The sequence below is a fragment of the Ahaetulla prasina genome, chromosome 8 (genome assembly GCF_028640845.1).
Source record: "Ahaetulla prasina isolate Xishuangbanna chromosome 8, ASM2864084v1, whole genome shotgun sequence".
Taxonomy (NCBI): Eukaryota; Metazoa; Chordata; class Lepidosauria; order Squamata; family Colubridae; genus Ahaetulla; species Ahaetulla prasina.
Genome location: NC_080546.1, coordinates 70583811 through 70598444, shown reverse-complemented (window position 1 = coordinate 70598444; position 14634 = coordinate 70583811). Strand labels below are relative to the sequence as shown.

The following is a 14634-nucleotide window of genomic DNA, read 5'->3' as shown; positions in this document are numbered from 1 at the left end:
GACATTACAATAGATGATTCTATGTGTTAAACTTAGGTGTTGTCGAAGGCAACGGAGTTCCAAGTTTTCCAAGCCCAGGATTTCAAGTCTAGTGGGATAAGGTATTTTGTTGTTTACAGAGGAATGGAGAATTCTTCTTGTAAAATATTTCTGGACACGTTCAATTGTATTGATGTCAGAGATATGGTGAGGGTTCCAAACAGATGAGCTGTATTCTAGAATTGGTCTAGCAAATGTTTTATATGCTCTGGTTAGTAGTGTAGTGTTTTTGGAAAAGAAGCTACGCAAGATTAGGTTTACAACTCTTAGAGCCTTTTTTGCTATGTATTTGCAGTGGGCTTTGGCACTTAGATCATTTGACATGAAAACTCCAAGGTTTTTAACGGGATGGGGGTCGTCTGTAAGGTAATGTCCATCAAGCAAGTACTTAGTGTTTGGGTTCTTTTTTCCTATATGCAAGACTGAGCATTTGCTTATAGTTATTACATACTTACGATGATATATATGTTTATATATCGTATAGTTATTTCATGTGACAAATAAATAAATAAATAAAATATACCCAGCAGCCAAGCAGCTCCACTGAAGAGCTAGTAACCGAAAGCGCCGCCTGGCAACAGAGCCTTTTTGAACTAAAAGAGCGGGCAAAGGGCCGTAGTGCGTCCCGCCTCTCTCCAGGCAGAAAGGCGGAGCCAGCTGACTGAAGCCCGCAGCTGAAGGCAGCGCCTGGGAAGCAGCAGGAAAAGTGGGGGGTGTACTAGCGTTTTGGTTCAGCGGTAGCAACCGGCACCAACATGTCTCACGCTTCTCCGCTCTCGAAACCGTCCAACCCGAACAACCCCCGAGTCTTTTTCGATGTGGACGTTGGGGGTGAACGAGGTGCGGGTGGCAGGGAAGGAGGCGGGGTGGCCACGCGCGTTCGGAGGTTGGCAGGTGGGGCTGGCAGCGGGGCGGCCGTGCCGCATCGGAGCCTCCGGCAGGAGGAATGCTTGCGCCCCGGTCTTCGGGCGAGGCGAGGCGAGGCTGACCGAGTTGCGCGCGGGACGCCTCGGAGCAAATCGCGGTAAACGAGGAAGGCCTTTTGGATGGGACGGGCTGCGAGCAGAGGCCGGCGGAGCGCAGGGTGGTGGTGTTTGTAATGTGTGCGCGCTGCTGTCCAGGGTTCTGCGCCGGAGGATAAGTTGGGTCGCTCCAGCGCCCCCCCCCTCCCATTTTCTTTTGTAATGCGTCCCACGCCTGGCGCTCCGTTGCCGCGACACGCGCCTTGCAGAAGTCTCTCGAAGCCCTCCCGGCCTTGGAACTCAACGCTGGAGGCCGCTGTGTTCCTCGTGGCAATATCACAGCGGTCGAGGGGCTCACCTAAGGGTTGCGGAGGGTTTCTCTCTTCTCTCATTGCAAAAGCCCCTGACGCAAGCTAGGGCGGGGGTCTCCAACCTTGGTCCCTTTAAGACTTGTGGACTTCAACTCCCAGAGTTCCTCAGCCAGCTTTGCTGGCTGAGGGACTCTGGGAGTTGAAGTCCACAAGTCTTAAAGGGACCAAGGTTGGAGACCCCTGAACTAGGGAGAATTCCCACAACCTGAGGGCACTCTTTTCTCATCTGACGTCTTGGGGTCAGATAAAGCTTTCACATTGAGTTCTCGCTGTATATAAACTGGCTTTGATAGCCGTAAGAAAAGTAATGTGCTGTGATTTTATGCTTTGTGGCCCGAAGGTTAATGCTCTGCAGAACTGTTGAAAAATAGATCTTCCATTCAATCAGTAAATCACAGATCAATCTCAAGTGTGTGTACGGGGAAGTACCATAAATCCCACTGAAGTCAGATACTGTAGATTTATATTCTATGTTAGTGTTGTCTCTTAGCTTAATAACTTATATCAGTCCCAATAATTCTGATTTTTGAGCAAATTCATATTGAAATACGACAACTATCAAAACATAAGCTCCTTCACCGCCTACACTTACTTGTTTTGTTAAGCCAAACTTTAGAAGACAGCTAGAAATAACATGGACAATTTTAATTATTTTACTACTTTGTAGAAATCCATAATACTATCTTCTTATGTTAAAAAAAGAATTTCCAAATAAATATTTGAAATTTCTATCATTAAAGTGTATCACAACATTGACAGGTACCACAATAAAATTTCATAATACGGAATATACTAATAGCATCCAGTATAACCTACATCATGACTGTATTTAAACCCTGTGTATTGCAGTCATCAAGAATCAAGGTTACTGTTTTAATAACATTCTGAATAAAAATAGTATTTTAAAATTAATATTAGTATTATCTGCCTCTCAGATGTACTTATTAAAATGAAAATCTAAATAGTGTTAAAAACTACAGGTATTCCTTGACTAATAACTGCAATTAGGACCAGAATTTCTTTTGTTAAATGAGTTGCAAACAATTGTATCAGCCTTTTTTGCGACAGTTAACAAATCATTGCAGTTGTTAAGTGCATCATGCAGTTGTTAAGTAAATCTGGCTTTGCCCATTGACTTTGTTTGTCGGAAGCTGCTTGGAAAAGGAGAAAATGGTGATCACATGACCATTTGCATTGTATTCATGCATTGCATGAAGCATTGTAAACTTTGTAAATAAATGCTTCCCAAGGGTCCAAATTTTGATCACATGACTGTGGGAATGCTATTACAATCCTAAGTGCAAGGACCAGTTGTAAGTTACTTTTTTCTGTGCCATTGTAATTTTGAAGGTTTGCTAAACAAATGGTTATGAGTATCTAATATTTGATGCTGGTCAGGTTTTTATCCATAATAATAATAGAAGTTATCAACAGTAGGCTGTGGTTATTACTGAAATCTAGTGGCAACTGAATGGATTTTAGATTATGTGTATTTGAATGTAAGTAAAACTGAGTTATAGTCTCACATATACTGATAAGCATTGCTTGGTCTGGAATAATAATTAAATATTTGATTGGCAGGTGGAACATCAGAGTTCAAGAACCCTTTATACATTTAAAGTTGTATTAATACTGGCAGAATTCAGTGAGTGAATTGAGTCCTAGATTTATTGAAAGAATTGTGGGATACACATTGCTAAAATAAGTACAGCTACAGATTTCTCTCATTCCAGTTGGTCGACTGGTGTTAGAACTGTTTGCAGATATTGTACCTAAAACTGCAGAAAACTTTCGTGCATTGTGTACTGGAGAAAAAGGTATTGGGCCTACAACTGGAAAACCTCTTCATTATAAAGGATGTCCTTTCCATAGAAGTAAGTACTTATTCTTGTATGAGTGAATGAAATATTACTATAGTCAAAGCATCCAAAAATAAATATAATAAAAAACAGCATACATTTCATGAGAAACAAGTCCTTCATCAATTAGTTTCTTCCTATATCTAACTACAGCCAAAAATTTGGTTAGTACCATTGTGACATTGATTCTAGAATCTTGTATTGTTATAATTTGGGGTAGCCAAAGCACTGATGTTTAAAAGAAAACTGATGGTGTATACTTTTTAAGAGGATTTAAGATTTTAAGAAAACAATAGATGACAGTTTCTTGTTTTTATCCATTAAAACATCGAGCTACTGAAAATCAATTAAATGCAAGACATACAATAACAGTGCTCCTGGTGTTACAATGCTGCAGAGCATATTATATTTGATTTGGGAGTCCCTTAACACTCGAGTATGCTTAGGGAGAGACGAAAGGAACTAATTGGAAATTAGACGAAAATAGAATTAGGTGCCTTTGCATAAAGAGAAGTGCTTACTACAATTGATATAATTGTAGAACAATTGTAGAACAATTATTTTTGTGAAACAAAATTTTTGAAGCATGAGTGTTTTGTTTTGATCTTGGAATAGCTTATTTCTAAGTTGTTCCCTATGAATAGTATTCCCTAAAAATAGGGATAGTATTTTTAGGGAATACTGTTCCCTATGAACAGTATTCCCTAAAAATACTGTTTGAAATGCCATGCATTTTGTTCCTATCAGTTTTGTTTCATGCTTAGAATATTTTCATACCCCTTATCAATTTAGTTTGCTAAAATGCTGATTTGCAGAGAGAGATTTTATAGCCAGTAATGGAAAAAAGACAGTTGCTCTTAGATAATTGTCAACTGTTTCATCTTTTTCATTTTGGTTCAATTGTAGTTATCAAGCAATTTATGATCCAGGGTGGAGATTTTTCAAATCAGAATGGAACAGGTGGAGAAAGTATATATGGAGAAAAGTTTGAAGATGAAAATTTTCATTATAAGGTAATAGGTTTTTTAATTAAAATTTCCAGTGGTCACAATTCTGCTAATGAATTTTGGATCTGAAGGAAAACCAAACACCATATTTAAAGCCCTTCAAAAAGGCAGAAATCAGGGAGAAGCAGAGCTCCACATACCTTCCAAAGTTTTTGTCCTTTTTTCCAAATCTCTTTTAAGAAGATTTCTATTAAAATAAAAGGAAGAAATAATTAAATATATTCATTTACACCAAGCTCTGCTTTTGTTTGGAGCAGATTTAGGGTTCAGATCTTTCCTTTCATGATCTGCTTAAATGTCACCTTTCATGTAGGATACTGGGATTTCTGAGAATGAATCACTTGAATGCTCTTATTCTGCAGTGAGAAAATCCAATGTATAAATGTTTTATTTTTGTCAACATACAGCGTTTACATTGTATTTATGTGTAGATATATTCTATAGTATAAATAGGACAGTTTTTGCTAAAGAACAAGTTTCAGCTATCTTTATTAAGTCAGGAGAGCATTTCAATTAACTGTATCTCAAATTTTTACATAAATATTAAGATATGGAAATATTTGTCTTTTAAATGTCACAATCTCATGATCCTAAATTTTAACTTTATTAGTGTATATGTATAAATTTTCTATATGGGTATGCAACCTTTTGACTGGGTGAAAGGTTTTCTTAGTTGTGTATTCCAAATATATAGTACAATATTGCAAATTAGTAAATTAGATACGATTTTCAATTTACCAATGAATTATTCTCATGAGAACAATATTATTGTTTTATTTAGCATGATAAACCAGGTTTGCTCAGCATGGCAAATGCTGGATGCAATACAAATGGTTCACAGTTCTTTATCACAACTGTGCCCACCCCTCACCTTGATGGGAAACATGTGGTCTTTGGGCAAGTGATCAAGGGTATGGGTGTCGTAAAACTTCTAGAAAATGTTGAAGTAAAAGAAGAAAAACCTGTCAAGGTAAGCTAAAATTTTTGGGGTATATTTTTCACATTATAAAATTTTAAGATAATTAAAATATGTTTTCATTCCTTTTAAAAATATGAGTTAAATTATTCAGTAATGAAATTTGTTTGTTTTGACAGTAATTATCTTTTTTACTTATATATAGAATAATTTAACTAATAAATATTTGCTGGGTCCCTCCAGATGTTTAATTTCAACTCTAGCATACTGGAACAAGTTGGTTAGGGCTGCTGGGATAGATAGTAAAGCAAAATTTAAGATGTTAATAGCTTTTTCCCTTCCCATCTTAGACTAAATAGCCAGGTTGCCGTTTAACTATTAACATTCAAGACAGTTATGATTATTTTTACTTTTCACATAAAATTGAAAAAAACTAAGTTCGAGGCTTTGAAAACATTCAGAAAAAATGACGTGTGTTTTCTGAAAACTGAAACAGGTTGCCATTGAAAAAGTTGCATTTATATATTTCTTCTTCAGTTGTGCATTATTGCAGAATGTGGAGAGCTAAAAGAAGGGGAAAACTGGGAAATCTCTCCCATGGATTCTTCTGGAGATATGCATGCTGACTTTCCTGAAGATTCTGACATAGATTTAAAGGAAGTAAGTGTTTCATTTATTTCCTATGTTAATATTAAAGAAGCTTTATTAAAAGTTCACTTTAAATTATGTTACTGATCTTTTTAAAGTAGAAAACTTATAACACAAATTTGTCCTAGTCTTGTTTCTATCTTGATATTCTGCAGCTTCCAAAACTTTTATAACTAAATTGAGTATTTATTCTATTTATACTTCTGACATGTTGCTTCATTGCAACTCTTAACACTATATTCAATTATATCCAATAGCATGTGGGAAACTGCTTTCAAGCTGTTTTTCTCCCAAATTCTTTATGGAATAAAATGAAGTGATATGCTATGCTCAGTGAATTTGCTTCTTTTTTGTAGGTTGACAAGATTGTGACTGTAGCTGAAGATGTAAAAAATATAGGCAATTCTTTCTTCAAATCACAAAATTGGGCAATGGCAGTCAAGAAATATAGCAAGTCTTTGAGGTAAAATTATTTACTGTCCTTAAAAATATACTCTACCAAGGGCTTTCAAATCTGAATAGGCAGCAAAGAGATATAGAAAATGTAAACTATTTGGTGCCATCTAGTGATCATCCAGATTTTTGCAGCCCAGATTTGGTAGCCCTAGGTTAATTTGCCATGTACACATATATTTTTTATTAGAAAGTGAAATTGTGAATAGATAAAGTAGCCCTTCTCTCGTTTTTAATACATTGGTGGATAAGCATATGGCCCTCATAATCCCTGAAATAATGCCATCAAAAAATCAGTAATTTCTGCAAAAATGTGAGAAGAGAGTGTTGGAGGGGTTTAAAAGAAGTAAAAAAAAAGTCAAAGGAAATTCCCCCAAAATCCAAGCCCCATTTATTTGTAAAATTTTACTGGATTTGCTTTGCACATTGCAATATTTGATGACTAGATTTTTTAAAAATTCATTTTATTTCAAGGTTCTCTTATATTGATGTAACTTATGTCCATTATATTCAATAAAATGAGGGGGGAGGAATGGGGAAAGACAACTAGTTTTTAGGTAAAGGTAAAGGTTCCCCTTGCACATTTATTTATTTATTTATTATTTATTTATTTTGATTTTTATACCGCCCTTCTCCCGAAGAACTCAGGGCGGTGTACAGCCAAGTAAAATTCAATATATAAACATTAAGAGAAATTAAAAAGCATATTATAATGTGGCCAAAATTTTAAAACAATTTAAAATCTTAAAATATAAATAACCCCAATAAAAATTTCAGTCCAGTCCCGCTTGAATAAATAGGTGCGTTTTCAGCTCACGGCGAAAGGTCCGAAGATCAGGCACTTGACGTAAACCAAGGGGAAGTTCATTCCAAAGCGTAGGAGCTCCAACAGAGAAGGCCCTTCCCCTGGGGGCCGCCAACCGACATTGCTTGGCGGACGGTACCCTGAGAAGGCCCTCTGAGCGTACGGGTCGGTGGGAGGCAAAAGGTAACAGCAGGCGGTCCCGTAAGTACCCGGGTCCTAAGCCATGGAGCGCTTTAAAGGTGGTAACCAGAATCTTGAAGCGCACCCGAAAGACTACAGGAAGCCAGTGCAAACTGCGCAGGATTGGTGTTACATGGGAGCAACGAGTTGCTCCCACTATTACCCGCGCAGCTGCATTCTGGACTAACTGCAGCCTCCGGGTGCACTTCAAGGGCAGCCCCATGTAGAGAGCATTGCAATAGTCCAAGCGGGAAGTGACAAGGGCATGAGTGACCGTGCATAAGGCATCCCGGTCAAGGAAGGGGCGCAACTGGCGCACCAAGCGTACTTGGTGGAAGGCCCTCTTGGAGACGGCCGCCAAATGATCATCAAACGACAGCCGCCCATCCAAGAGGACATCCAAGTTGCGCACCCTCTCCGTTGGGGCCGATAACTCGCCCCCCACAGCCAGCTGCGGCTGCAGCTGACTGTACCGGGGTGCCGGCATCCACAGCCACTCCGTCTTGGAGGGATTGAGCTTGAGTCTGTTTCTCCCCATCCAGACCCGTACGGCTTCCAGACACCGGGACAGCACTTCGACAGCTTCGTTGGGGTGGTCCGGGGTGGAAAAGTACAGCTGAGTGTCATCAGCGTACAGATGATAACTCACCCCGAAACCACTGATGACCTCACCCAGCGGCTTCATGTAGATGTTGAACAGGAGGGGCGAGAGAATCGACCCCTGAGGCACCCCACAAGTAAGGTGCCTCGCGGTCAACCTCTGCCCCCCTGCCAACACCGTCTGCGACCGGTCGGAGAGATAGGAGGAGAACCACCGATAAACGGTGCCTCCCACTCCCAACCCCTCCAACCGGTGCAGCAAGATACCATGGTTGATGGTATCAAAAGCCGCTGAGAGATCTAATAGGACCAGGGCAGAGGAATAACCCCTATCACTGGCCCTCCAGAGGTCATCCACCAACGTGACCAAAGCTGTCTCCGTACTGTGACCGGACCGGAAGCCGGACTGGAACGGGTCTAGATAGACAGCTTCATCCAGGTACCGGGGAAGCTGCCATGCAACCACACTCTCTACAACCTTCGCCACAAAGCGAAGGTTGGAGACTGGACGATAATTTCCCAAAATAGCTGGGTCCAGGGAAGGCTTCTTAAGGAGGGGTCTCACCACCGCCTCTTTCAAGGCAGTGGGGAAAACCCCTTCCATCAATGAAGCATTTATAATTCCCCGGAGCCAGCCTCGTGTCACTTCCTGAGTAGCCAGCACCAGCCAGGAAGGACACGGGTCCAGTAAACATGTGGTCGCATGTAGCCTCCCCAGTAGCCTGTCCACGTCCTCGAGAGCCACAGTCTCAAACTCATCCCAAATAACCTCAACAAGACGTGCCTCTGCCATCCCACTTGGATCATCGCAATTTTGGTCTAAACCATCCCGAAGCTGAACGATTTTATCGTATACCTGCTAGTCATTGCTGACTCTAGGCAGCGATGCTCATCTCCGTTTCAAAGCCGAAGAGCCAGCACTGTCTGAAGACGTCTCCGTGGTCATGTGGCCGCCATGACTTAACGCCAAAGGAGCACGGAACACTGTTACCTTCCCACCAAAGGTGGTCCCTATTTTTTCTGCTTGCATTTTTACGTGCTTTTGAAACTGCTAGGTTGGCAGAAACTGGGACAAGTAACGGGAGCTCACCCCGCAGCACTAAGGATTTGAACTGCCGAGCTGCCGACCTTTCAATTGACAAGTTCAACGTCCGAGCCCCTGAGCCACCGCATCAGTTTAATCTATTAATTAGTTAATTAATTAGTCAGTTTAATTAGTTAATTAAAACTAGTTTAATCAAGACCAAATTAATTAAATTTAGGTCCTGTTTAAATCATCTTAAGGATTTGCTTTAGTATTTATTGAAACTTGACTTAATAGAATAGAATAGAATAGAATTTTATTGGCCAAGTGTGATTGGACACACAAGGAATTTGTCTTGGTGCATATGCCCTCAGTGTACATAAAAGAAAAGATACGTTCATCAAGGTACAACATTTACAACACAATTGATGATCAATATATCAATATAAATCATAAGGATTGCCAGCAACAAGTTATAGTCATACAGTCATAAGTGGAAAGAGATTGGTGATGGGAACTATGAAACGTTTAATAGTAGTGCAGATTCAATAAATAGTCTGACAGTGTTGAGGGAATTATTTGTTTAGCAGAGTGATGGCCTTCGGGAAAAAACTGTTCTTGTGTCTAGTTGTTCTGGTGTGCAGTGCTCTATAGCGTCGTTTTGAGGGTAGGAGTTGAAACAGTTTATGTCCAGGATGCGAGGGATCTGCAAATATTTTCACGGCCCTCTTCTTGATTCGTGCAGTATACAGGTCCTCAATGGAAGGCAAGTTGGTAGCAATTATTTTTTCTGCAATTCTAATTATCCTCTGAAGTCTGTGTTTTTCTTGTTGGGTTGCAGAACCGAACCAGACAATTATAGAGGTGCAAATGACAGACTCAATAATTCCTCTGTAGAATTGGATCAGCAGCTCCTTGGGCAGTTTGAGCTTACTGAGTTGATTGGTTAATATGCATAATAAATAGTTTCATCCATATGTAGCATGGCTCCTTAATCAGAATTGATAACTTTCTTCTGGTAAAGAGTTTTATCTAGAGTACCAAACATTCCCAGTTAATACTAGCTCATATTTAAAGTTACTGATTTCAAATGCCATTCCATCCTATGCTAACTATGCTTTAGTTGTCAACTGGGAAATACAGGATGTGGGCTAAAATAATACTATTTACTAGCTGAATGGCACAGGATGTTGTGCAAGCGTGTTGTTTAACATACACAGTCTTCAACTTACGACCAAAATTGAGCCCAAAATTTCTGTTGCTAAGAAAACATTTGTTAAGTGAGTTTTGCCCCATTTTATGACCTTCTTCCCACAGTTGTTAAAAGAATCACTAAAATTGTTATTAATACAGTTGTTAAGTGAATCTGGCTTGCCCATTGATTTTGCTTGTCAGAAGGTCTCAAAAGGTGATCACATGACCCCAGGACACTGCAACCAACATACATACGTTGCCAAGTGTCTGAAGTTTGGTCATGTGACCATGGGAATGCTGCAACGGTCGTAATTTTGAAAAGTAGTCATGTCACTTTTTTCAGTGCCATTGTAACTTTGGTCACTAAATGAACTGTTGTAAGTCAAGGATTATAGTAATCTGGTTTAATTTGCAAATTATTGATTCAGTATTGCTAGTTGATAAATTAGAGCTATGATATATCCTGGCAAAATGGTCATAAGAGGGAGAGACACCGTAAAGATTGCTGCTGTTTCATTTTGATAAAATTGACTCATGTAGCAATGCCAGTGTTAATGTCACTGTCGTGTTATTGTCAGGTGCAGAAATTTAGAAGTAAGTGTACATGTTGGTCAGAAAATGCATTTTTTTTACTACCATTTCTTACTGTTGTATTTGTGAATGGTCACATCCAAGGTGGTTGCTAAATGAGGACTATTATGCTGTAAAATCCCCATCTTATTTAATACAGGTACATTGACGCTTCAAAAGCTGTGGCAGAGGAAGAAAGTGCAAAGCTGAATTTAGTAGCAGTGACATGTTATCTTAATACTGCTGCATGTAAGCTGAAATTATTGGAATGGCAGGATGCCATTGAAAACTGTGCTAAGGTAAATATTTTTCCATAAGGTAAGTTCTGTAGCTTTCCATGAAGCCACAAATCTCTTAAAACAATTTATCAAATTTAGGCACTATCTATCTTGTTATCAAGGCTGTTTTATAGCAAATCAAAGTAAAATCATTTCAGAGCATCCATATCTGTCCATGCCACCATACAGGATTCACATCTTTAAATCAGTCCCATCTTTTCTTGGTTTTTTATGACTGTTCCTGCCAAAGGCCAGGAATATATACAGTTTTTTAGAGGAGCTCCTGGCAGGTGCGTCATATTCATAGTTCCAGTCAGTTTTTCTCTTTGAATCTAAATTGCTGCATACCCCAGTACCTTATTCAAGTGTTTGCACTACATATTTAAAAACTGAGATTATAGTCTTTGGTTTTCCTGTAGTATGTTATTTGTAAAAAAAAAAAAAACCCTATGTAAATAATCAATAGATGTTGCCTTTAGCATTCTGTGTGCTATCCCATTCATATGATATATAATCATGCCACAGTGTATATTCTCAAGAATTTATGTATCCAGCGATCAGCATACAGTGTATAGTAACAGGCTTTTATGAATGGCTAGATAAGCATAGAATACTTATGCAAATATAGTAAACCTCAATTTTGGAAAGTGATACGGTAGAAAGATTGTCTCTTAAGCAGAATATTTATTAAATCCAAATGAAAGTTTCCACGTGTAATATGTGAATGGGACTTTACACATTTTAGACATGGACAAAGTTGCAAATAAGAATTTAAATCTGCCCAAAGGCTTACTGTACAGTATACAGATTTTGACTGTTATATCTGAAGTCTACTAAACCAGGATCCATTAAATGTACAGTATGTTCAGAACAATTAAACCCCAAATTGATTACTTTTGGAAAATGGAATCTTGTTAATTCCAAATGTCATAAATTCAGATACGTGCAAGTGACATTTTTATAGTTTTTTCATTTATGTCCATTTATATAAGTTTACACAGTACGTAATTACACCAATGATGTCAATTGCTGTTTCAGAAATAGTGATCTTGGGGTCTACCATTTAGTCTGTTATATCCAAGTTTGTTTGATGGCATCCAGAAAATCGGAGTTTTAATGTACAGTTGGTGGATGTTAGCGATTTAGACTGCTATGTGTTTTAGATTTCATTTTCCATTAGTTTGAATTGATTGAATCCAATTGATTATGGATTACGATCCAGACTACAGAACTTCTAGAAAATTTAGTTTCCTAAATCCTGATTGAATTTGTTTACATAAAACACCTAAATCAAGTCTTGATAGCTAGAAATGGATTTTATCAGCAAAAAATATTATAACTAATGTTCTCATTTTATAGGCTCTGGCCATAGATCCTACAAATACTAAAGCACTTTATAGAAAGGCCCAAGCTTGGGAAGGAATGAAAGATTACGATAAGGCATTGGTAAGCATAAACATTTTTCTCAATATTGCAATAAACATATTTTTTATATTTTTTATCACTTTATAAGTAACTCAAGGTAGAAAACATACCTGATACTCTTTCCTACCCCTATTTTTCCCACAACAACTCTATGAAGTAGGTTGAGCTGAGAGAAAGTGACTGGCACAGTCAACTTTCATGCCTAAAGTGGGATTAAAACTGTCTTCCGATTTCTAGGCCAACGCTTGAATCACCATACCAAATTGCCTCTCCCATTTACATATTGCTCAATTATTTATCTAAATTTACAGGTTGAACTTCAGAAGGCTCAAGACATAGCACCTCAGGATAAAGGTAACACTATCAGATTGTCTTCAGTGATGAATTGGCCTATTGCTATTGATGGCTAAAAACATCTAGGATACTTACATCACAGTATTGATGTAAGAGGTTAGGGAAAGATATGGAATGTGCATGCTAGACTATCCAGAACTACCCTTGCTATTCCCAGCTCCTATACTGTGGCATTTTGAACTGTTTATAAAAAGTGAGTGGATTGTAAATTGTAGTGCATCTTGTATGGTTTTGAATTAGCATGGTGTGGAACTCTTATCTTTGGTTTAAGTCACAATTTATAAACATATTTTCCTTAGACAAAGGCTGAAGCAACACAATTTTCTGAATATTTGCATTCTTAGTATATTGCTTATGAAAAATAACATGTTGTATATACATTCACAGTGACATTAAATATGAGTTCTTATATTTTTTTACATCCGCAGCCATCCGAATGGAAGTACAGAAAGTCAAGCAGAAAATAAAAAATGAGAAGGAAAAAGAGAGGGCAGCATATGCAAAAATGTTTGCATGAATAGAGTTTTCTGTCTGTTTATACAGAAAGAAGCAGGATTAATATGAGTCATTATGGCAGCATGCTTACCTCTATTGTGTGTTTCAAGACTGTCATACTATTTTATATATTTACATTTTGGATTTAAAAATAACACTTTAAAAAACTTGTTAAGCTCAGCATAAAAACACTTGTGGTTGTATTTTAGCTTAAAATATAAAAAACTACAAAATAAAACATCAGAATGATGCTGCAAAGAGCTTGTACGAATTCAGTAATATAACTACCATTTTACATGTTCCAGATTGTCTGTCTCCCTTCAATTCTTCTAGTAACTTTCATTATTATTGCAAAGTAATTTGTTACAGAAGTTGAAGAAATAAACAAAATTTCTAATTCAAATAGAGAATACTTTATTACATTTTATTATAACAAAATGAATTCATACCAGAGGTAGTGTTGCTCTATTTTTTTTTGTTTTTTTTGGCAAAATAACTGAAATATTCTCCAGATTAGTCTTGAAAAATGTATTTCCCTTGAAACTGAGCCATCAAGAAAAATACAATAGTTACAGATATTATAAATATCCTGTATCCTGGATTACATCCATTATCAGTTTGACAATATATAGAATAATCAGAATAAAATTAGATCAGAGTGTATTCAAACTTGTCTTACCAGGTATTCTCTGAATAGAAAAAATACATTCAAATAAAGCTTGTCTATTTACTAATTAAGGCACCAACACATTCAGGCTGCCGAACACTAACCTCAAAACCGATGTGTCCAGTTCTATTCAGCCTGGTTACAGTGTAACACTTTAAAACACTTTGACCTCTAACAAGTGTCCACTGATGATAAACACCACAGGTTAAATAGTGGATTTTTGCATCAATTTTTGGTGGTAGGATTTTGGGGGGGGGGGGTGGTAGGATTTAAATTTATAGAAAAGGTCAAAATAGGACATCCATTTTTATATTTGAGTGAAACATTAAAGATTATCCAAGATCCATTTTGCTGCTGAGCTTTAGTACTGTAGCATGATCTGAGGACATGTGACCCGTAGATTACACTAACCTTCATAGAGAATGGGCCCCTTAGACCACATAACATTTACAATAGCAAATCCTGAACTGTATCGCTTTGTAGCATTGCCCACATATTTTAAAAAATGGATTTAAACTACATTCCATTATAAGCTGGTCCTCCTCCACCTTCTGGTACAACCCAGTTAATATTCTGGCTGGGATCTTTAATATCACATGTCTTACAATGGACACAGTTCTGAGCATTTATCTGTAATCGCAATCCTTCTCCACTTTCCACAGGAACATATTCATAAACTCCTGAAAAATAGAAATGTAATTTTAGTTCAAGAGACAATAGAACTCAATCATAAAACCTCTTACCAATGAGGAAAAAAATCACATTATTTGTCACGTCAATTAGAAAG

At 37.9% G+C, this 14634-nt stretch overlaps 2 protein-coding genes across 2 annotated transcripts in view; one reads left to right on the top strand and one right to left on the bottom strand.

The window, feature by feature from the left end:
* Positions 1-685: 685 nt before the first annotated feature.
* On the top strand, positions 686-13590 carry PPID (peptidylprolyl isomerase D). Its single transcript, XM_058193668.1, has 10 exons — positions 686-879; positions 3106-3246; positions 4138-4244; positions 5020-5208; positions 5692-5814; positions 6159-6265; positions 10789-10927; positions 12266-12352; positions 12643-12685; positions 13114-13590. Exons 1-10 carry the CDS (start codon positions 795-797, stop codon positions 13200-13202), a joined length of 1110 nt encoding a protein of 369 aa, XP_058049651.1. The 5' UTR covers positions 686-794; the 3' UTR covers positions 13203-13590.
* ETFDH (electron transfer flavoprotein dehydrogenase) overlaps positions 13379-14634 on the bottom strand; it is a 15712-nt gene continuing 14456 nt past the window's right edge. Inside the window, exon 13 of the mRNA XM_058193658.1 lies at positions 13379-14527. Coding sequence (XP_058049641.1) covers positions 14364-14527 — 164 coding nt within the window. The 3' untranslated portion in view covers positions 13379-14363. The remainder of the gene's footprint in view (positions 14528-14634) is intronic.

Coding starts and splice junctions, on each gene's coding strand:
- PPID (XM_058193668.1), top strand. CDS start 795: ATGTCTCACGCTTCTCCGCTCTCGAAACCGTCCAACCCGAACAACCCC. Junction 6,266..10,788: donor AAATATAGCAAGTCTTTGAG/GTAAAATTATTT, acceptor TATTTAATACAG/GTACATTGACGCTTCAAAAG. Junction 12,686..13,113: donor CATAGCACCTCAGGATAAAG/GTAACACTATCA, acceptor TTACATCCGCAG/CCATCCGAATGGAAGTACAG.